The following is a 22,938-nucleotide window of genomic DNA, read 5'->3' as shown; positions in this document are numbered from 1 at the left end:
GTAAGTCAAGAAAGCACTCTCGCTTCTAAAAGCCCAGTAATGCAACGGGGAAAAGAAAACGGTGCCGCGTCGGTGTCACGTCGCGACACGCGCGCGCTAATTCATAGCTCCACGAGAAGCTCCGCTCCGCGTTCCTTCCCTTCACTCGCGACTTAGTCGCCTTGATTATATTCCGGAGACCGGAAATTTCGGACGACGGTAATACGGCTTATAAGGGACGCCGACGTGATATCGGCGTACCCAAACTCGGCCGAGATCGTCGTGCTGTCGCGCGTCTCGCGTTGCCGAAATTAAATTCCTGCTGGGTTTTACGCGAGCCGTTCAAGCGCCAGGGCGGCTTCATCGCGATGGTCGCTTTTCTTAATGAGTGTCAAACTGCCCTCTCCTCTCATTTCTCCTCCCCGGGGATCATCGGCCGGAGCGACGTTTGAGTCGCACGGCAGTCGCCGCAGCCGAAATAGCGGACGGCATGACGGTGGAGTTTGTTTGATCTGCTTTGTGTCAGTCGCGTGTCTGGGTGAAGCAATAAGCTGAACAAAAATATTGAAGCAAAACCTCTTTGAGTTACGAGAAACCCCGCAGAAACCCCATCGAGTTTTTCGAATTATACTTTGAATACTGTTTTGAAGAGAAAGTCGATGTTTTGGAATAGAGACGTTTATAATGCCATCCTGCGGCTGAGAAGAAAAGGAAAGAAAAAAATGTATGTGACATATTTGAGTATGCTATATTACACGTGGTATTCATTCTCTTTCTCTTTCTCTCTTCTTTTTTTCAAAAGATAATAAAAATTATTCTATACTGGAAAAAATGTTATTTCTTGAATAGTTTCAAGTAAACATTTCTTTACTCCAAGTAAATATTTATTAAATGTAAACAGATATATAATACTTGTAAGAAATAATATATGTTTACTTGCAATAAAGAAATGTTTACTTGGAATTATTCAAGAAATGAATTACTTAGATTTAAAAAATTTTTTTTTCAGTGTAATTTCTATGGAAACCTTCAATCGCATTATTGTCACCGCAGATTCGAGATATCATTTCATATTTTTTAGCGAATTTGGTTGGAAGCTCTCAGCACACATTAAAGCCGTTGTATACAAATCGATGTAAAGATGTGTGTTTATAATAAAATGGAAATGGATTAAATCGCAAAATTTCCAATAAACTTTATTGTGTTGTTACATAGGAAGTACGATTTTGTTGAAGTATCTACAGGGAAAGAACGATTTTAAGTAAAATATCTATCTAAATTTATCTAGATATGGATCTGAAAATAATTTTGTTGGATTTTTAAAATATTTCATAAAATATGTCATAAATAAAATGTTCAAGTATGATGAGATAATTTGAACGCTCGAGCATTCTACATAATTATTTTAATAGTTTAATAACATTATTTTTAGATCTACACTTAAATTTTTAGATATTTCTACTTCTTTCCGTGTCAAGTTTAGCTAGATACGGATCTGAAAATAATTTTGCCCCAAACTATCAAAATAATTATATTACATATAACGAGCATAATGAACAATGCTGTAAAGTTTTTACATTCTAGCAACCAGCTCGAGCGATATAATATAATTATATCGCCTACATAATTATTTTAATATTCCAATAAAATTATTTTCAGATCTGTATCTAGCTACATTTTCAGATACTTTAGCAAAAACCATTCTTTCCGTAAATATAATATATATATTAAAAATATTTAAATACTAAGATATACGCTTTGATCGAAAAATAGGATTTTTCTCATTTAACTAAATGTATTCTCAACTATTTTAAATTGTAATTGAAATACATGCTTTATAATTCGACATATTTGCATATCACTTTTACACTCCGATTCAATCAGTTTACAACGGCTTTAATATACACTAATGCGTCCTTCGCTGTTAAACGCAATACTCAAACGCAAAATTGCACTTTTATTCCGCGTCTCCGAGCGGAGTCGGAGACAGTTCCGAAACTACAAAATAAGAAAAAAAAAGAACTTTTGTGTGTCACTGTGTAACCGCAACGTCTCGTCCGCACCGACTCGTCCTGCAACGAGTCGAACGTACTTTTAACGCGATGAGGGGGAGAACGATTCTAAGTCAACTTCTCGCGAGCGTGCGGCGTAATGCCGATCGCGTACTCTCGTGAAGATCGCGGAGCTCCGAGCTCGTGGAGTCGCGGGAGGCACACGGGGCTGCGCGACTTCGTACGACTTCGGACGACTTCGCGCTGCTCCGCCGGCCTTCGGCGCGACCCCCCACTCTCCGGCTGCCGTCAGCCGAGTCTGCCGACGCGAAACGAACGCTCGGCCGAACAGACGCGTCCGCGACACCGAGCAGGGTGGTTACCGTTACGTTCAGTTCGCCAAGCCGGAGTCTCGCCGAGAGGGTATCACTCTCTCTCTCGACCGCGTTCGCGCGCGTGCATATTCTAACTGACTCGCTCTCGGGTCGCGGCGGCGCCGTCGTATCGCGGATTCCTCGTTTATTTTTTTTTTGCGCGCGCGCGCGCGCGATTTCGAGACGACACGATCGCAATTGGACGGATTTCCGCCGTTTTGGAAATCTTCGTCCGAGTGTTTCATGGGAATAGTACAAGAAGTGCGACTTGGTCTTGGAGAAGTGCTCGATTCCCGACGCGCCTGAGTAGCGCGAGGATACTCGACGAGTGTTTGTGTGCCCGAGAGGGATATTATATCTCGGTGAGATCTTCCAGTGTGTGCAGCTTGGTGAGGATTTAACTTAGTGTTAACTTGAAGTCGCGCGGAGCACCTGCGGATCGACGGCGGTTTACTCGCGCGATCCCCTCGACGGATATGTGGAGGTACGAGACGGTGCGCTTAAAAAGTGTACAAGCCGCGAATCCGCTGATCTAGCGTCGTCACGGAATACTCATTTTACGCACGCTCCACGCATTCCCTGGTCGAGGAAAAAGAAACCTACGGAGGATTCGAACATGCAAAGCGCTGTCGCGTGCAATCGCTGAGTGGATCGTGCGATCGACGGCGAGCCGACGGGTAGCTTCGCTGCTCCGAAAAAGGCCGCACCGTCTCGCGTTCGTTGGCGTCGCGTCGCTCATCCCCGAGTGATCTCGGCGAGAAAACTCGGAACCGATGAACCGCCTGGCGAGCTGTGCTCCCGAGAGAAACACGGGCTGGCTCCATGGGACCGGCGCTACTTCGGACACCATCGACAACGGTGCGCCGAGAGACGCGGATCGAGTGTGATCGCTTTAATTTTGAGATAATTGGAGATCACTTGGAATTTGCCGGTAGGTGAAATCCGCGGTGAGTCGCCTTTGAGCTTTGAAGGATCGTCGAAGGCAATTCCAGTTGAGACTCATCCAGTTTCCAGATAACTCCGGGATCTCAATTGGGACTCACGATGACGGCGTGAGCGACGGGTAGGATTACCTAAGGAAGGTGGGACAAGGTGGGTCTCCACGTTACCAGGATCATCGCGGGAGGAAGAATACGAGTCAAAGTGGAGTGTGGATGTGGTGGAGGTGTGACAGTGGTGGAAGAAGTAGGTGGTTGTGGACGACTGGCAACGAGGTCGCGGGCGAAAGTGCAACGGGTGCTGTGCCTCGCGGTTCGTGGTTGGTGCCGGTGGTTGTTAACCGAGTACGGGTGCTTAAGTGACGGTGCCAGTCCGTCGTCCGCCGTCATTGTTACCATGGTTTCCACGTCCTTCGTGACCCTGGTGTTCCTCGTGTGCCTGCAAACGGTACTACTGTCGACTGTGAGCAACTGCGCCAAGACGATCAGCATGTACTGGAACACCACCAATTCCATGTAAGTGCGCGAGTTTATGATTCATCATTTTTCTCTCGGCGTCACGACGGCGATCCGCGAATCGATTCACGTAATGTCTCGAGTGCGGTCTTTTCATGGAAAGAACGAGTTTTGCTGAAATACGTATCTATACACGGAAAGAACGGTTTTGCTCAAGTATCTAAAAGTTTGTACGGATCTGAAAATAATTTTGCTCGTATTATCGAAATAATTATGGAGGACGTTTAAATTGCTGGAATTTGTGAACTTTTTGCAGCATTGTTGTCGCTTGAGCGTTCTATGTTAATTATTTTAATTATCTAATGAGAGAGAGAGATTATTTTTAGATCCATATCTAATTAAATTAGATACTTTAGCAAAATTGTTGATTCCGTGTAAAAATCTAGATAAATCTGAAAATAATATTTTTTTGTTAAATAATGAAATAATAATTTTGTTGGAGCATCAAAATAATTATGTGGAAAATTCAAGCATAATGAACAATGCTGTAAAAAAATTTTACACATTCTAGCAATCAACTCGTGTAACCTACATAATTACCCTTATAATCCAACAAAGTTGTTTTTAAATCTGTTTTCGGCTTGATTTTTACTTCAGCAAAACCGCTCTTTTCGTGTTCCAACAGGAAAATTATAAGTGAAAATTTCGCACAAACTGCGGTTTTATTATGAAGAAAAGTGAGAGACGTTTGACGAGGAGGATTACGTGATCAACCGCAAAGAGCACTCGACGGAATGATTAATAATTAAATTCTACTTAGACTAAAAGTCTGCTCTGTGTGAACAATGTATTATGTTTCTTCGAAAATGCTGTTTTACAAAAATTGCTATATACAGCATAACTTGTAACAATATCTTGGAAATATCTTGTCGAATAAAATATAAATTCCTGTTAAATCGGTTACTGCTATTAAATCCCTCTTTAAATTGCAATTTAATTATACTCAAGCCAACTGCATACATTTGTTTGAAATATTAAAAACTATCAGGAATTTAACTTGAAATACGATCGTTCGTTCTCAATTATAAATGTGGAGGAGGATCAGATAGTATTACATATGCGGGGAGAATATAGGTTTCGTTTCATAATCCGCGCATTTCCATAAAGAATGCAGTGCACTCGTGCGAACGGATTTGGACAAAATTCGATTTTACTCGCGGCTTTCTCTCATTCACGATGCCTCGCATCGCACTCCGAAATTTCTGCAAAACAGCTAGAAGATCAATATTATTGCACAATATTATCAATCGTTTGTAAGCTATATTGACAGGGTTGTCACAAAACTGGAAATCAGGAAAATGTCAGGGAAATGTCAATTTGACAATATTTTCTGAAGAATTAAAATTTTTTTAAAAAGCTTTAAAAAGTTTAATACGCGTACATCGCATCCACGCAATTTTAGAATACTATCAAATTGACAGTTAAATGCCAAGCAGTATCAGGAACATTAATAGCAATTTACATTGCTATGTTAAATTGCACTCTCAAAATATTTGACGATTATCAAAAAAGGACGGAAATACAACAAAATTCAAAATATCATTAAAAGCGTCAGAGAAACTCATGAAATTTTGTCCAGAAATCAGGGAAGAATGGAATTTTATATATTTAGAGCGAGAAATTTGTGACAACTCTCTGACCGATTCCATACTGTTTATTTTGAATTATTTAAAAGGGACATCTCTCTGTAATTTCGTACAAAATATTTGTACAGTAATATTGAGAGTCTAGAGGTCACTTAGGTCTCGCGGCAGGTCTTTTCTCGAATTCACCAGCATTTTTCTTTGCATCCCGGTCTTTCCTCTTATCGTCAACGAGTCGCACGAGCGAGAAGAATCGTATTGGCGTTTAGTGCGCGTGCCAAGACGTTTAAAAGTCGGGCAGTTGTGTTTGCAAGCGAGCGTTTTGCCGATGAAATCGATTTCTCACGGTGGAACCGATGTCGTCGTCGTCATCGTCGTTTCGAACAACAGCCATCCTTTTCTCTCCGCGTTGAGTCTCGCCCTTTCTCTCTTCACTTCCGGCGAGCTTTTATCGCGCCGGGCGTGGTATCGCGTCTGCCAAAATTGCAGCAGCAGAATGTGCACCAGAGAATGTATGTGTGTGTGTGTACGTATATCGTACGACTTTAATGCGCCGCGCCGGCGAATTGGCCGATCTCCCTCCGACCGTGGCGTTTCCCCGTGACGTCCAAATTGCAGGCGATCGCGGAGAAAAAGAGAGGCGGAAGCGACGTGTCAGAAACTGCGCCGGGATTATGGCAGGCGCAATATTGTGGCCGGTGCCGCGGTCGCGCGAGCGTGTTGCGCAGAACGCTCGATGCAGATCGCAGGAGAGTTTCGGGGTGTACGTGCGTGTGCGTGTGTGTGTGTGTGTGTGTGTGTGTGTGTGTGTGTAACGGTAGTGGTAACCAATTCCGCGATTGATGAAAGAGAGGTAATTTTGTTTTGCCGGAAAGTTGGAACTTCTCAATATTGAAAATTCCGAAGCCCGAAAAGTTGGATATTTTCTGGAGCTCCGAAAATTTCCCGAGACTCTGCAAGCGCGAGAGTTAGGGAGTTGTAAAACTGAAAATTTCCAAGTTGGAAACATATTTCGATATTTCGAGGGTCGATGATTTTACACGCGTGAACGGTCCCGGAGTGTGCAAATATTTCGAATTCTCGCGCGCGCGCGCGCGCGCAAGAATTCCGGAGCCGTGAGAATTTACGAAACGATAAGAATTTTGCAGGTCGCCATCAGCAAATCCTAGATTCCTCAAACGATATATCGTTTAGAGATCCTCGAGAGATTTTACGCCATGCGTCTTTCTAAGTCCGTCACATTTTTAAGAACTCTACTTGAGACAGAGTAAGAAAAAAAATTTCAATAAATTAAATTTCAATAAATATTTTTAAAACAATTCCAAATATTTACTAAATATAAATACACATTTGCTTGATATAGAAACCGTTAATTCGATTTAACTAGCATTTTTTTCTATCGAATACATATTTATTTGCTGTAAATAAATGTTTACTTAGTACTCGGAGAAGTATGTATTAAGATTCGATAAATTTATTGTTCACCGTAAGATAGAATGAGATGTATCCATGCATCTTAAGGAAGCAAATTATAGCGGAGCAATCAAACAGAAGTGCTCCATCTCTTCCTTGCTTCGCGATCTCTGGATATCGCTCTCAGCTCGTGCAACGCGTCGGTATTGCTAATGCTTTTCCTAATGCGACACATCTTTCGCGGCGTGCAGCCTCTTTAGCAGTAATTGATCGATAAGAGCGGCAGCCGAACACGACTTGTCTAACCGAGAGTGGCGGCGCGCAAAGGTGCAACGAATCGCAAATGCATCCCACGTATGTGTATGTACGCGCGTGCATGCATGTGCAACATTGTGACCGACTTCGTAGCCTGGACGCCCCTGCGCGCTTGCTTGCATAACTACGCAGTAAGGTTAACCACCGTAATTTCGTAACGTTTCGGTTTTTTCCATCTCCCCCTTCCCCCCTCCCTCTTCCCCCCTCCCCTCTCCGCCGTTTTCGCTGTATAAGGAAACACGGGCCTTGTACGCGGATACCTCGTTACCCCCGATGATTTCTTTCGCCTGGTGCGAAGCGGCCTGCGTAATTCGCGAGAGACTTTTTGCCCTCTTCCCTCCCTCCCTCCGCCACCATCTCACGATGACGAGAAATGTATGTCCTCCCAGTTCCATTCGCTCGTGCTACCCGTATTTCGCATCTCGCAAACTCGCCGGCTGCTTAACGAGAGCGACGTCTACCATTTTTTGCGTCGCGAAAAGAAAGACCGTTCGATTTCCTTCCTGGCTTCGTCTCACTTCGATTAACGTAATTAACGACGTCGATTGTTGACGTCCGGTCGTTTCGACTATTCCTATTAACGTTAAACCTCACTCTCGTTTCTTGTTTTCGTTATATCACATCGTGAACCTAAAAATCTCGATTGTGCTCGCTGTGACCATTGACTGAAACGTACGAATCCGTTTTCTCGTTCCTGATTACGACTCTGACACTAAAAGTGTGAACTTTTTATTTTTCAAAAATGATAAAAACCAAATATTTCATCAGTACAAAAGGTACAATATATAATTCTTTGAAAAGTGAAAAAAATTAGAAGAATCCTATTTTTTAAATAAGATATAAATATTACTTAAAAAAATAAAAACGGAAATAACGACCGCCGTGTTCTCCTCTTTTTGTTCCTCTGCTTCTCAAGTCAAAACATCAAAAAAAAAAAACTCAAATACATCTTGTCTCATTTTTCACGAATCTATTGGGTTTGTCTTAACTTAACGGTATTATCTATTCGTACTTAGAATTTCTCTGGTTAAAACCTCGTGCCGACTTTATCGCTCGTCACCCCGTCATTTGCTAACACTTTGTTCGATTATCATTGCCTTTGGAATTTTATACATCGCTTTAATCTAATTTGTAAGCGCACGCAATAAGATTATTATAATTATTATTATTATTATTATTATTACTTCTAACGCTACTCAAGTTGCAAAACGGTCGCCAATCCGAATTGTACCGTCTGCCATCTGATCTCGTGCGGTGGCAGGATAATTTTTATTTTGACTGTGCGGTTTTCGATTTCTACTTTAAATGGGACGGGAGCGTTCCCGTTCCACCGTGTCGGGGCCGAGTCGCCGATGGCGCGGAGCGAAATTCGGGTGGTTCTATTCTTCTCCGTCCTTACGACGAGGTCCCGGGCAACGTCTACCTGACTTTGACGTTCGCACGTGCATTACGAACGAGGCCGGTTGCGAGGCTGCGAAACCCCGCGAGCGAGCGAACGAACGAGTGCGTGAGCGAGCGAGCTCTCGGGTACGTGCGAAAATCCATTTTGCGCAGGAGAGGGACGCTGTCAGGCCGTCCCCCTTGCTTGTGGGACGGTACGAAGGGGCAGTAAAAAGGAAAAGGGGGAGGGGGGGGGAGAAAAAACCAGCGTGCACCTCCTTCGCGAGGCCGGGAAAAAAAGGCCCGGGCGCGCGGCGAGAGGAGGATACGTGACAAGGCGCAAAAAAGGTGGCCCGGCAAAACCGGGAGGCCGTAAATCTTGGCCTCTTATTGGGAAATCGAAATTCGTTTTAAGAAAGCTGTCGGCTGGCGGACGCTGCGAGCGAACAAGAGAGACGGCCGATGCCGCTTGATTATCATAAATCTGCTTCCGCGATGATCGCAGCGAGACTATCGGATGAAGCGTAAGCTCTGACGTTTACTGCTCCTCCGTGAATGCCTCTCTGAAAAAGGATCGCTCTCCTCTGTAGGCTTTAGTACGGTTTTTAAAAGAAGAAAGGAGGAAGAAAGAGAGAGAGAGAGAGAGAAACGAAAAAAAGAAGGAGAGGGGAAAAAAGTGGGTAAATACGCGCGCGTTGCGCAAACGGTGACAGCGACCATTACGAAAGTCACGTCGTGCTCCGTTTTTTTTTTAAATCACTGCGCGAGATGGACGGGTGAGATTTCTCTCGAGTTTATGCGTGATGCAAAGTAACGCGTGCGATCTCTCCACGCATACGATTTTCCACGAGAAACCTGGTCAAAAACACGGACGACGAGAAGTCACGATGCTTCGCCATTGGAGACTTCAATGCCAGCAGCGAGATTCGCGCTGGCTAGATTATTGAGCTCTCTGCCTCTTTTCTGTCCGTCTCTCTCTCTCTCTCTGTCTCTCTCTCTCTCTCTCTGTCTCTCTCTTCATCGACATCGCGAATAATTTCCGTCGAGTTCGGAGTAACGGAGCAAGAGCTAACTATCCTTTGTTATTAAATTCATTCTTTTTTTTCCCCCGCCTTTTCTTGCCATCGCCTCTTCTTTCCTTTTTTACCTCTTTTCAAAGTTCGAAAACACACACTTGTTTTTACTTGTTTTTTTTTTTTTCGTAGTAATTTAGCGCCGCAATCAGGTATTTAAATGCGAACAACTTCGCTAAAGACAATTTCGCTTGTAAAGAAATCGATCTTGTACTTTTTATAGAGAAGGTGCTTTCTTTCCGATCGAGCATTTGATTTGTCGTTATCTTAATTGTTTCACTTTATATCGCGAAATAGCGATCTATCCGTGACAACAGGCTGCGACAACACCGCTCCATTTTTTTTTTTTACGATAAGCCAGTAGATATCAGAAAACGATATCTGTATACAAGTTTCAGGTTTCACGTCGAGTGGCAGGCTCGATTCCAATATTAGTTTTTTTGCTCGATTATTACGTCCGATATGTCAGACTTCAACGTCACTGCGAGCGATCTTAATGAATGGCGAATGTTGGCTCGGCACCAAATGCACCAGGCCGGGATACCCAGAATTCGCGATTGCCGCGGGATATTCGTCATATCGTCGCGATTGCCAGCGACGGGTTACGCTTAGTAGGTGGGGATCTAAATGTGTTGTGTGGAGAACGGCCGGGCAGCGTCATTCGAAGAATTCGTGCGGTAAATTTCTGCGGACGCGCGCGTCTCTGTGTGCGAGACTCTGTTCCATTCTACGAACGCCGCGTGCCATATCTCTCTCTCGTGCCGTCTTGTTTAGATGACGCCTCCAGAAACACACTCGATACATTAAACACCGTTATACAAATTGCCGCTTGACTGAAATCCTTATCGGGCGTAGCGTCGGATTTCTTTCTTGCAATATTCCGAGGGAATTCGAAACGCCGCGCCAAATAATAATCGCCCTCGTGGAAAATCTTAATTTCCACGGGCTACCCGTTACACTTTAGCACGGGCCGGGGTTCCCGTTATTAAATTGCCGTGGTACACGGGGAAGCGGTGAGAAGCTCGTTTTTGAAAGCCGTAGATGCTTCCTATTATCCGCCCTCCGTGCCTTGGGTACCGGTGGGTGCTTTACAGCACTGTGTATTAAAGCAACATCGATTTACAGCGATCGCAAATCAGCGGTTTCCCCGAGGAAACTAGTACCCTCCGTTCCTGAAGATTGAGAATTCGCTGGTCGATTCGTGGAAATAACCCATTGCTGGGCGGACTACCGTCATAGCGAATCACGCGGAAACCGATGGATGTTTCAGTCACGACGAGCCGAGCGGCAGCACGTAGGCGTAAAAATCCTCATATCGGAATCTTAATCGCCCCACCATTACACCATTACATATTAATGTTGCTTGTCGTTATAATATTTTATACGTAAATTCTCTAATCATAAATTTCACACTACATATGCCGATACGGTATGCCGATTGCGCGAGGCAACAATATTCTCTAATATTCTGAGTGTAATTTATTCGTTTCGGATTATCTTGTTTAACGTATCAAATCATAAACCATAAATCAGAAGATTAACTAAGACGGTTATTGTTTAACGGGAGCATTGATGACGCGAATATCAAATTGTATATCCGATAATTTTTAAATATTGGACCTTGTGAGAATTTCTCGTTGCTCGTCGACACGAAATACGTATTATTATAAAAGCGGCCGAAGTGTCCAACGGCTAAGAGATTGGAGTTTTCTCATTTGAACTCTGACCAGAATTTGACGCCGCCAGTCACCTTTCCTCGATGCTTATTAGCAAAAGCAGGTCAGCTAGGATACTACGCTAAGTGAACTCGGAAAGGAGGTCGGATGCTGTGCATGTTTATGTCGCCGGTAGTAGTTCAGGCCGCAGGCTATGATTACGCGAGCGAGCGGTGTGAAATCCCTACATATAGAGGCCCTTAAATCGGCGGCTTATTTCCCTCGAGCGTGGAAAGTATCTATCCTCCGTCTTGAGAAAATTGAAAATTCCTAGGTGAGTCCACAACTATAATTGGCGACCGCCTAGACGGGATCGTGCGCCGTGTTTATGTTTCGAGCGGCGCGGGAAATGGAAAAGAAAAAAACGTATATCTATGATGCCTAGAAATAAAAATGTAATTTAGATGAGCTGGACTGTAATTAGGCCGATCTAGTGGAGCAATTACGAGGCGATGCGAAGCCCACGCGCACGCAAGAGAGGATGAGAGAGAGAGAGAGAGAGAGAGAGAGAGAGAGAGAGAAACGGGAACGGCCGATGCGCCAACTTAACGAGCCGCAAATTAATTATTCATCATTAAAGCCTAACAGGCTGTCACGTCAAGCTGAGGAAAACGAGAAGCGAGACGCTGTGGCGACATTTACGAGTCCGCGGACAGCGCGTAAATATCTCCGTGAACTTGCGAGACACCTTCTTCCTGTCTTACCGTGTCCTTCGTGCTCTTACAAAGCTGCGGGCAATACATACGCCGCCGGACACGACTAGTCGTTATAAACTCGTTTAGAGACTTATTTATCCGTGGAATTCTTTTCCAACGTGTATAACTACTGCTGAACTCAATCCTGCTACCGGGATTTAATGTAAATCCTACTCCCATTAATAAGAACGGCTATGATATAACTGCAATTTAGTAAGGCTGCCTTTTAAACGATGTGTCTTTTAAACGTTTTACGTGACACCTATATATTAATAGAAACAAAAGACAATTCTGAAAACTTGTACACAGCTATAGCTATAAATCAGTGTGTGTTGGTAACTTTCTACCGTCTCGATTTGTCAAAGTGAACCTACCACCTGTATCTGCTGGCTCTGCTGCCATGTCAACAGGCATTTTGCCGTTTGCGGCTCGCGCAGTGAAAGGGCAAATATTCTGTCTATTTAAAACGTTCCTTTCTACTTTCAAGCCGCATATCATTCTACTTAGCTAGTTGTTGACATTACCGTTAGTTCCCGATCGCTCGACAATTCCCGGAGCGATGCAAAAGAGCAATCGAGCGCGCGAATGCGGTGCAACGAGCGCGTACTTTTCAGTAATTCAGAAAACTGGTTTCCGCGCGTTCATTCATTCCCAGCCAATGTCCGCGTAACAGCCAATTCAACACGTGGCGCTTATGAGCTTCGTTCGTAAAAAAAAAATTCTGCCGCGACACAGCCGCACACCCGCTAATCACGTCACTTCGATACCGAAGCGAATCCGAGTAAATCCGTCCCGACGCCACTTCCTGCACCTCGAACGCGAGCAGAGTCATTCGAGTACGAGCCACGTTGTACCCAGAAAAGTATATACTCATTACCGGGACCTTACTGTTATACTTCTATTATTAATTGTGTACGGCGGTACAGTCTGGAAACTGGTAACCCTCGACTGGGCGGAGCGACGACGATACAGTGTGGTAGCTCCGCAGAAGCGAAAAGCCAACCATTGCGACGTAATCGGAAGAGTGCAGCTGCTTCCTGTCAGGGAGGAGCTCCCGTGACCCACGCGAGCCAGGCAAGACGAAGGGCTCGCACCCTCGCATCCCCCTGTGTCCCGGACACAGGACCCTGGCGCGCTTTACACGACTTATACGGGACACTTCACCCGCCGAACCAGGAACGGCGACTGTAATCGATAAAAACGCGCGACCGCTCACTCGCTCGGCAGAATTGATGCCGTGTCTAATTTCGTGTCGCGCCACATTGCACGAGGTCGACGACGCACCGTACCCGGTTTCTGTTGTTCGAGGGTGGCGTGAATAATAACGTTTCGGACGTCTGACCTGATGTGTATACGGTAGTGTAACGTCGCTTGCGGTATATGTACGAGATACAATGGGATATAATTACGTAAATGTAAACCTCCTCTCTCCCGCTATTTCTCTCGAGGGCGTTGACGTCTCCCCTCTCTCTGTCGCAAAATTAATTGAGTTATTAAATATTATGATTGCATTTTCATTACTGTGGCTGGATATAATTAATGCCTTTTCTTTCTCGTCTTCGTCTAATCTTTCATAAATCGACGGATATATTACTTTCATATTTCGCGCGATTATAATTGAGCTTAACTATTTTTATAAATGGTAAACCACGATCCTTGGAATGCCAACGTCTTATTCGTTATAAGATTGATTTACTGATTATTGCGTTGAGTTTTTTAAATTGCAATCTTATGCGTATTATGCGAGTTGCATTTATTAAAACAATGTAATTATTCTACATCTGATAAAAATATGTTCCTTTAAAAAGTATCTTTGTTTTTTTTTTTTAATTAGAAATCACACGAATTACGTTATTTATTTGTTACAATAACTAGAGAAGTTACGACTTTTTGCTTGCAGAAAGAGAATGAAAAGAAAAAAAAGAAAGATACTTTTTAAAGGAACATATTTTTGTTCTCCCCCACAATTAGTTGTTACATCGGAATTGCATTTTCAAATATAAGCATTAATATAACAGTTTTAATGAATTTAAAACATTCAAACTCATTTTCTAGAAAACCTCGTTCCTGTACGTCGTTGTTGGAAAAGAGCGATATCTCTAGAAGAATGCGGTAGATCTATACAATTTAATTTAAACGTTAATTTGCGAATTCCGATTTTTCACAATTATGACTACGTAGGAAACGAGTGACAACATCGAGCACCGGGTACCGGTACGACATCAATAACAAGGGCATAACGTCGGGTTATAAATTCGCCGTAATGATAAAAACCACGCATCCGTCTCCGCGAGATACGAGAACGCACGTTCGGGATTATTAACGGTTACATCGACGGACGGATCTCTGGTAACGAAAATCTTCACGAGGGCACAGCGGGTGACGTCTCGCCCGGGAAAAAAGTATATCGCCGGGATTCGGTGTACCGTAACGATCATTATTACGCCGATTAATTCACGCCCACGTGAATGTGCGTGGCGTACGGTACGTATATATACGCGTTATCCGCGTTCGGCACGCGATTCCATCCACGGGAACGTCATTAATAGCTACTTGGATATCGCCGCGCACTTAAAATAATTGCGGACCCGGCGCGCGCACGCCGATGCACCTTCTCGAGTCTGCCAGCACGCGTATGTGCGTGCGTGTGTGTGCGTGTGTGTGTGTGTGTGTGTGTGTGTGTGTGTGTGTGTGGTGTGTGTGAGTGAGCGGCGCGGGATAATTTCATTCCCACGGGAACCCGCGAGAAGACGCTCGTCGGCGGCGTCCGTTGGCCTAATTAGCGGATCTCGGTCGACGAATCTGCTTTCCGCTCAATGCGTGCAAAATATATGCTTGAACGCGTTACTCACGAGAGAATCTTGACGCATTGTAATAATTCGGCTAGTAGACCGTGCGCATAATTATAGCGCTATTAATTATGAAAAAAAAATTAGTGACAGCATTAACAGCTTATTTTCTCGGTATATAATGATGATTCTCCGCGAATAATCTTCAATCTTCCGCTGCCACGTATCGTACCACGAATATACCTGTCGTATCTGCAATGGATTTATCGCAATTATTTTTATTTCGATTATTCTAATGTATCATTATGCATCGCGCATTGCCGCATACGGGTTTACTCACACGATCGGAACGTCTAATCAGAATTTTTCATTTGACGCTCGCGACGAGCGTCGAGAGAGTGTGCGAACGCAATCGCCGTCTCTCTTGGCCGATGAAACGTCGCCCTTCGTTCCTCTCCCCTTATGATTGCCATGGTATAGCACGTAGTGAAAAGCGAGTCCTCGCCCCGGCAATGGCAATCCATTCCTTCTTTCTTTCGAGGCGCGAGTCGTGCGCGAAGAGCGAAGAGCCGTGCTAGCGTGACACAATGGCGATTTCCGCTCCGTCACACCCGGAAGACTCGGTGATTTCTAAAGCTCGGTGTGCGTCGGCGAGAGTGTCGTGGCAAGGGACTCGTGTGCTCTCGTCTACGGCACACCGTGTAAAGTACGAGGGTGGACACGGACTGAAGAGAATGCGTGAAGTGCGTATAAGTGTACGTTTCGCACGCGAAACCGTGAAGATTGCACCTTGGAGTCGCTCTTCGTCCAGATGAAGGGTAACGGAGAGGAACGCACGTGTGCGTAACTTGATTTCTGCGCGTCTGTTCTCTCGAGTCATTCTTTAGGAAAGAATAGAAAGTTGAAAATATGCCAAGGATCTAATTGGCGATTTTCAATCCTTTTCTGAAAGGTTAGTTTCTTTTGTCAGAGATACAATGCAAATCACAATGTATTCTTATGATAACAATTGCAATTAATGCGGGGTGACGAAAAAGTTTGGCCACAAATTTTTGTGTTTATCAAATTATTAGTAACGTATTTATATTTAAAAGATATTCTGTAATATATTAGTTCCACTTTATTAAATATTAAATATAATAATTAATATTCAAAAGGATCACCATTAGTTTTTATACAGGTTTTAGAATACTTTGGGAACGCATCAACGATCTGAACATCTTGCCATGAATAAATTCTACCAAGGCAGTCAATACAGCGATCTTTAATTCACCAATCGATAAAAATCTTTTGGTTTAGTCTGTTTTGAGATTTAATAAGATGTAACTAACACTCCTTTACATTTTCAATTCGAATAGCAAGTTGATGTAATTTATCATCACTTTGACGTTAATGATACATATTAATGTCATTTCGCTATATGTGTGAGTTGTATGAGTTGATAGATATACAAAACTTAATGGCCAAATTTTTTTTTATCACTTTGTAAATTTGTAAATTACGAATCGATTATAAACGAGTATACCGAAAAAAAAGTAAATTTTAATAAATATTTGTTTGTATATTTTTAAATAAATATATACTAAATATAAGCATACATTTATTTGTGGTACAAAAATTATTAATTCGATTTAACTATTATTTCTTTTTTATTGAGTAAATATTTATTTACTGCAAGTAATTAACGTTATTCAGTACTTATTCAAGGAAATATGTATTTAATAAATTTAATAAATTTTTCTTCAATATATCAATTCAATATTACAACATACGTTTTAATACGCAACGTCTTTAATTTATTAATTACGATTAATCTTTCTTGTATTTAAATACTACGTTTGAACTTTCCGTTTGAACTTCATATTGCTTTTAACCGGTCGATTGAAATACTCCTCTCGTTTTCTTTCATCCTTCGTCCCTTTTTCTCGTCCTCGTTTTGTCTCTCTTCCATGTCGCCTGTAATCCGAAAGCACTCGCAAAGACCCAAGGGACGGGCTTTCTCGAATCGAATCTCTTATTGTCGACTCGGTAATTCGAGAAGGATCGAAATAACCCATTATACCGTAATGAGCAGCGCTTTCACGGTCGTCCCGCGTGCCCGTGAACCTGCACACGCACGCATTTGCGTGCGTTGCGTGCGCCGCGACACCGTGATACACTTATACTTATTAGTATAAGTTCGGCGGGCAACCGTCGATCGGAATACGCGTATTAAATAACCTTTAACGTTTCGCGTGATGTTACATTTATTTCAACCTTGTCCAAGGAAATTACGTGGAAATTGAAATAGGCGCAACGCGCGAGTTTTTAATTTAAAAATCAATTCTAATCCCATTTAATCCCCGTTATTGCGCTATAATTCGCGATTGTTACGACGGCGTCAATTTTTTTTTCGAATCGCGGACAATCACCGTTATATTTCTCATAAATCTCGTCCTTAATTTTCCCGTGAGAACTTGTTATCGGCGAACGCCGGTGCATATATCCGCCGCCAAGTTATCCCGCAGAGAAATGACATTCGTTCGGCCGAGTTACGGACGAAGCGGATCCCCGGGTAGACCGCGAGGCTCCACTCTTTCGGGTTGTGGTGCCAAGGTGCGATCTCTCTTCGGCTTCGTGTAATTGAGGTATACACGCGGGCTCCGCGCCCGTTGCTTTTTGTCGCCCCGGGGAACTACTTTCTGTATCTGGAAGATTAGTCTTCGCGCGAAGCGGCGCGGCAACGGCAGCGGCCGTGCCGCAGCCGCAACGTGACTCTCTCTCTCTCTCTCTCTCTCTCTCTCTCTCTCTCTCTCTCTCTCTCTCTCCCTCTCTCTCTCTCTCCCCCTCTCTCTCTCTCTCTCCCTCTCTCTCTCTGTTCGGGGCTGGGCGCATTGTGAGAGTATGAATGACGTCGCAATTATTGCGGCTGCACTTTGTTGCGCCGCGGAAGGCGGAGGGCCTCGAAACGTGGAAGCGTTTAATGAGATAATTTGCGCCCCGAGTGCAGTTCGCGCGTTGCGCCGACTGCGCTCAAGTTTCTCCCTGTTCCGAAGTCTTTAATATTTACGCATGATATTGCCAAAAAAAAGGAAAAGAGGAAAATCATTGTTTTACTATAAACAATTTGAAAATCGCAATAAAATTAAAAGAAAATTAAAAAAAACGCTCATAGGAAAACATGAAATTCGGGAATGAACGAATTGTAATATTAGTTATGTAAATGTTACACGCAGTAAAAAAACATTTTATACTCGTGTTAAAAGCGGTTTTGGTTAAAATGTTTGTGTTGAATTTTTAACATATTCAAGTATCAATGTAACATAATGTGATTATATTATCTAAATATTATAATTTGTTTTGCGTTAAATTGATATTTAGCATTTTTTTGTTTAATGTTAAAATAACACAATTTGTGAGTAAGTGAACAAGTAAATAATATAAAAATATTATAGTCTTATAATATAAATTCTAAGATAAATGATTAAAAAATGAATGTACGTGTCAATTTTATTGAAGAAATATGCTTTCGCAATTTCTTTCCAAATTGTGTTACATTATTCCACGTTAAATTTAACACAAATTTTCCAACTATGTACATTACAGTATTCTTGCGATATATAATAAATTACTTTTCATCTTTCGAAAAATTAACTTGTGCTTCTTTTATAACACGACTCATGCATCATGCATGTATCAAATAATGTCGTACACCAGGGCCCACTATAATCTGTAATTAAAGTTGACAATATTTGCCGTTTCTCTTCATTATTGCCTGTTAAATTAGCGGAACATTACGAGTCCCTTTATCTGGCCCAAGTATTCTCAAGTGAAAACAACCGGAAGTCTTCATTCATGAAACTTCGCGCAAACGACGAGTTCGCCGAAACGACCAGGATCTCCATAGACAGCTCAGGTACGAGCACAGAGAAAACTCATTAAGCAAGTTATAAAACGCAAAATATTTTAATGCGATGCAAAGAGGCGTCGTCGCCGCGTCGCGTCGCTCGCGCGTTGTTTCCGAAGAACGTTTTCACCGCGCGCGAGCGCTGGATATTCGTCGAGATGAAAAGATCCTCCAGCTTCTCTTCCTGGAGCTACAAGCGGCGCCATCTCTGAAAGCAGCGAGGGACCACGGGCTTTCGCGTTTATGACTCGTTCAAGGACCGACGGAATCGCCGGCCGTTGCACCGAAACCACTTTCGAGCAGCGTTTACTGTTATATTACCGAGGCCTATCTTGTGCTTGGGCAAACTGGACACGTGCCTAGGTGCGTTCTTAGATTACAGTGTTAATTTTTTAGAGTAAAGAAACATGTCAGAGAGAGGAATCTCATCGTGTAACACCTATTTGCATAGGGCCCGAGCGTAAAGATAGACAGTGAGACGAGCGAGCCTCTTTCTTCTCAATTCGAACGTAGCTTTTTTTTCGAACGTATATTAGTAACTTACTTTTATAAGATTAATATTAGGGACTAGACTCATTTTTCAGTTTCAAATTTTTATAGACCAAATTAAGAGACTTATCGAAAAAAATGAATTCTACACCAGTTGCTACATACATTTGACTACCTAATAATATTTTAATAACAAGGGGAAACTGATAACTAATATGAAAAAAAAATGCATTTTTCTAATGCACTCCATCTGATTCAACTAGCCCCGGGATCGGGATAATTCGACTAAGATTATTAAAATAAAGATTAATGTATTTTAAGCTGCATCTTTGGCTATGTATTAGTACAATTTTGAGTAAGTACTATAAGAGTCGTCACTAAATGAGTCAGGTTCATGCTGTGGTTAGTCTATCCCCATCCGTTTATTTCTTAAAAACATTAACAATATACGATAACAAAGACATATAGATAAAAAAAAAATCTGTTGGACTTTATTAAGTAAGAACTACACTTACTGTCTAAATAGAAATCAAATATCTCAGACAATCATGTACGATTGTAAAACAAAAACTTTAAGAATAAAAATATTTACTTAGGTGTACGATTTTCTAAAATTGTGGCGTAACTTCTATCATAGACGTATTTGCAACAAGATGTTACAGCAGACTTAGCGGCAGTCGCTGCTGCGTGCTCAAACACGTTTACGCGTTTTGATTTTAATGTGTGTATGTGTGTGTGTGTGGGGCCTCGATTATTCTACTTATCCCTACAGTTGAACTGACCCCCCGATCTTCCCTATCTCTTATGACTAATCGACTATCTATTTGTAATCGATCCTGGAAACTAGTAAACATTTTCCAACTGCATACCTTCGAAAAACGTAAAGTAAAAATGTGGACCTTTTTTATCAGGGCCATGTAATGGAAGGAGATTCCATTACAATGCAAACTTCCGGTTGTTTGCAATCCTTTCATCTCGCTGCACGATTCATTGCATCTTTCGTGATCGCCTAATCTCCCGAAAAAGAGTAATGGGATTTGGCCGTCTTATCTAGTCGTGCGCACACGCGGCGTCTGCATTTAATCTTTCTCGAGTACCCGCTAATGGCGCCGCCATATAAGAGATATAAATTTCGGCCTTCCCGAGGCAGGTGTGGTAAAATCGGAAAATCACCCGCTAATGGATCGACATATTGACACAAGTTTGTTTGTTCCGTTGCGTTTTTTACAAGAGCCATTATTACCGGGCGCTCGACGTTCAATCGTTGTCGCTGTAAATCTGACAAACGGATAATACTAATGTAATATCTACAATCTTCAGATAATGAAGGAACACAGGAGGAATGTAAAAACAAAGAATTATACCTGGACTGGCTACCTGGCTTTTCTCGACCCGATCCTCGATCGGTCTACATTTCAAGTCTTGGAGATAGATTTCTTTGATTAAAATATTTATGAACGATATATGAACTATCAAGATGCAAGAAAGAAAAATAAGATACGATAAAATCTTTAATTTTCTTTATTAACACCTGCAATTTCTTCAGTTCCTTACTACACGGAAAGAACAGTTTTGCTAAAGTATAATTCATATAAAATCACTTGCTGATCCGTATACGTGTCCATCCAAATTTCTATCTGAAAATAATTTTTTGCTCGGCACATCAAAGTAATAATGTAAAACTGATTACTAGAATGTTAAAACTTTTTGTGTCATCAACGTTTTACATAATTAGTTTGATGGTTCAACAAAATTATTTTCAGATCTGTATCTAACTAAAAAATCTTTAGATACTCAGTTTTTTTCCATAAGCAGAAATGATAGAAAAGTAGATTGAAAAGAATCGTCTAAAGAAAAGCGCCATAGGAATTAAAAACTATCATTCAAGTAAACGCGATCTGTTAATTCGCTCCATTACCACGCAACATTATTGTCGTAGTGGTGTTCTCGCTTGTCGCGAATAATCGTCTACTCGTCGGAGCGTGTTCGTCTAATGCGAAGCGAATCGTGGAAGCTCCCAAAACATGGGTGGGAAGAAGGAGAGCACCTGGAATGGACGAAACGCACTACCTGTTCCGAACGCGATGGCAGGCTGTCTCTCTCTCTCTCTCTCTCTCTCTCTCTCTCTCTCTTCGGGATCCCCCCTGTACGTATATCTACGCATATTCCTTTTTTTAATTTCGGGCTTTTCGAGACGGCGCAGGATTAATGGGCCATTCGAAGGCCCGCGATATATACTCGGAAAGCGAGAAGGGCGATCGTAGTCGAGGCCCCGGTCTCGCAACACCCTGTCCCTGTCCACGCTGGGTTGCTAGGTTCCACGAAGCAGGAATGCCATAATCTAGATAACCCGGCATAATAGAATATCCCGGAGCCGGACTGGTTGCTTTCTACCTCGTTGCACCTTCACCTTTTCTCTCCCTGCCCCGCCGATATCCTCCCATCTGGCTCGTCCTGCTTTTCCACGATGGTCGTCAACGACGACGATCCCTCCTTCTCCCTTCTCTGCCTTTATCGTACCTCGACGACGAGGATGAGCCATTCTCCCTGTACTTGACAAGAGATGAGGAATGCGACGGGAAGCCGAATCGATTGTGTACATCCCGTAGTCGAGACATGTGTTTTCCACTGGTCTTACTGACCACCGAAACAAGGAAAAGTCCTGTCCTTATGGGAGGGAGTGATCAGGTTTCTTCTTAGATTAAGGAACAGCTTGTTCACGCGGGTAGAAAAATTTCGTAGAATGCCGGTCGAGCCGGACAGACCCCCTCCCCCTCCCCCCCTCCCCGATTGTTATTATTTCCTTATTCACAATTTTACGAACTTCGTTGTTCGCTAAATTCGAGACGCTCGGATATTATTTATCCATGTTTCGTCCCATGTAAACAGCGTATAGTTGCCGCAGTTGTGGATGTAGACAGGGGACCAACTTTGTAGAAACTTACCGTCTTCTTGTTTCATAATGCAGATCAACGTCATCATTGACAGTCAGGATTCGACGCGTTCCAAGACGTTTGAACCAAACAAAGAAGAGCTCATCGCTATAATCTTGTACTTCCCGCTGTGCTGGAAAAATTCGTTAAAGCTACACGGGTATCTCTGTCAGGTCTAGAATGACAAGTTTTAAGAAATTTGGACATTTCTTGAAATTTCTTGAAATATATTTGTTGTATTTCAATTTTATGGGATACCAGATTGATTCTAACGTATACATATAAAGAAATTAATATACACCCTTTATATTCGTTTTTTAACGAAGATAAACATCCATTCTTTGCGAAGTAGCGTACTTAATAATTTCGCCGAAAGAAACTATAATATCGTCTATCATCGACTTTCCTCAGCAGCAAAACTCAGAACGTTAAATCGTCGCGTTAAATCGCGTTGTTTTCGCAGTACGAGTGAAAGAGCGTCTCGTTTAAGTTTACGGAAGATCGCCGCGAGGAGAATTTGTGGAGAATTAAAATTTTCATTCAACGGTAACACTGCCAATCCCCCTTTTCTCCTCCAGGATTAGAGGGCGAATAAGAATGGAATTCCTCGACAGAGTTCCACGTCTCGTCGTGGCGTCGTTTACTTTTACGTTTATGTCGCCGTAACGAAATCTCGTTTCCAATTGTCTTCCACGTCGGATAGCGATACGGATCGCCTGCTACGATTCTATCTGGATGTACCCGACCTCCGTCCGTCTTTTTCGTATCTCTAGGCACGGAGAGGTCGAAGTTCCCCCGGGCGCGTTATCGGGAGAAAGCCGATGGTAATTAAGCGCTTCCGCGGAGGTAAGAGGGCTTCTCACGGTGAT

The 22,938-nt window shown here is 42.8% G+C and overlaps 1 protein-coding gene across 1 annotated transcript in view; it reads left to right on the top strand.

The window, feature by feature from the left end:
* Nucleotides 1–2,340: 2,340 nt before the first annotated feature.
* Nucleotides 2,341–22,938, top strand: part of LOC108748993 — a 57,963-nt gene continuing 37,365 nt past the window's right edge. The window contains 2 exon segments of the mRNA XM_018487468.1: nucleotides 2,341–3,549; nucleotides 3,551–3,798. Coding sequence (XP_018342970.1) covers nucleotides 3,499–3,549; nucleotides 3,551–3,798 — 299 coding nt within the window. The 5' untranslated portion in view covers nucleotides 2,341–3,498.

This window comes from Trachymyrmex septentrionalis, unplaced genomic scaffold (assembly GCF_001594115.1).
Source record: "Trachymyrmex septentrionalis isolate Tsep2-gDNA-1 unplaced genomic scaffold, Tsep1.0 scaffold25, whole genome shotgun sequence".
In the NCBI taxonomy this organism is placed as follows: Eukaryota; Metazoa; Arthropoda; class Insecta; order Hymenoptera; family Formicidae; genus Trachymyrmex; species Trachymyrmex septentrionalis.
This window is presented reverse-complemented; position numbering and strand designations above follow the sequence as displayed.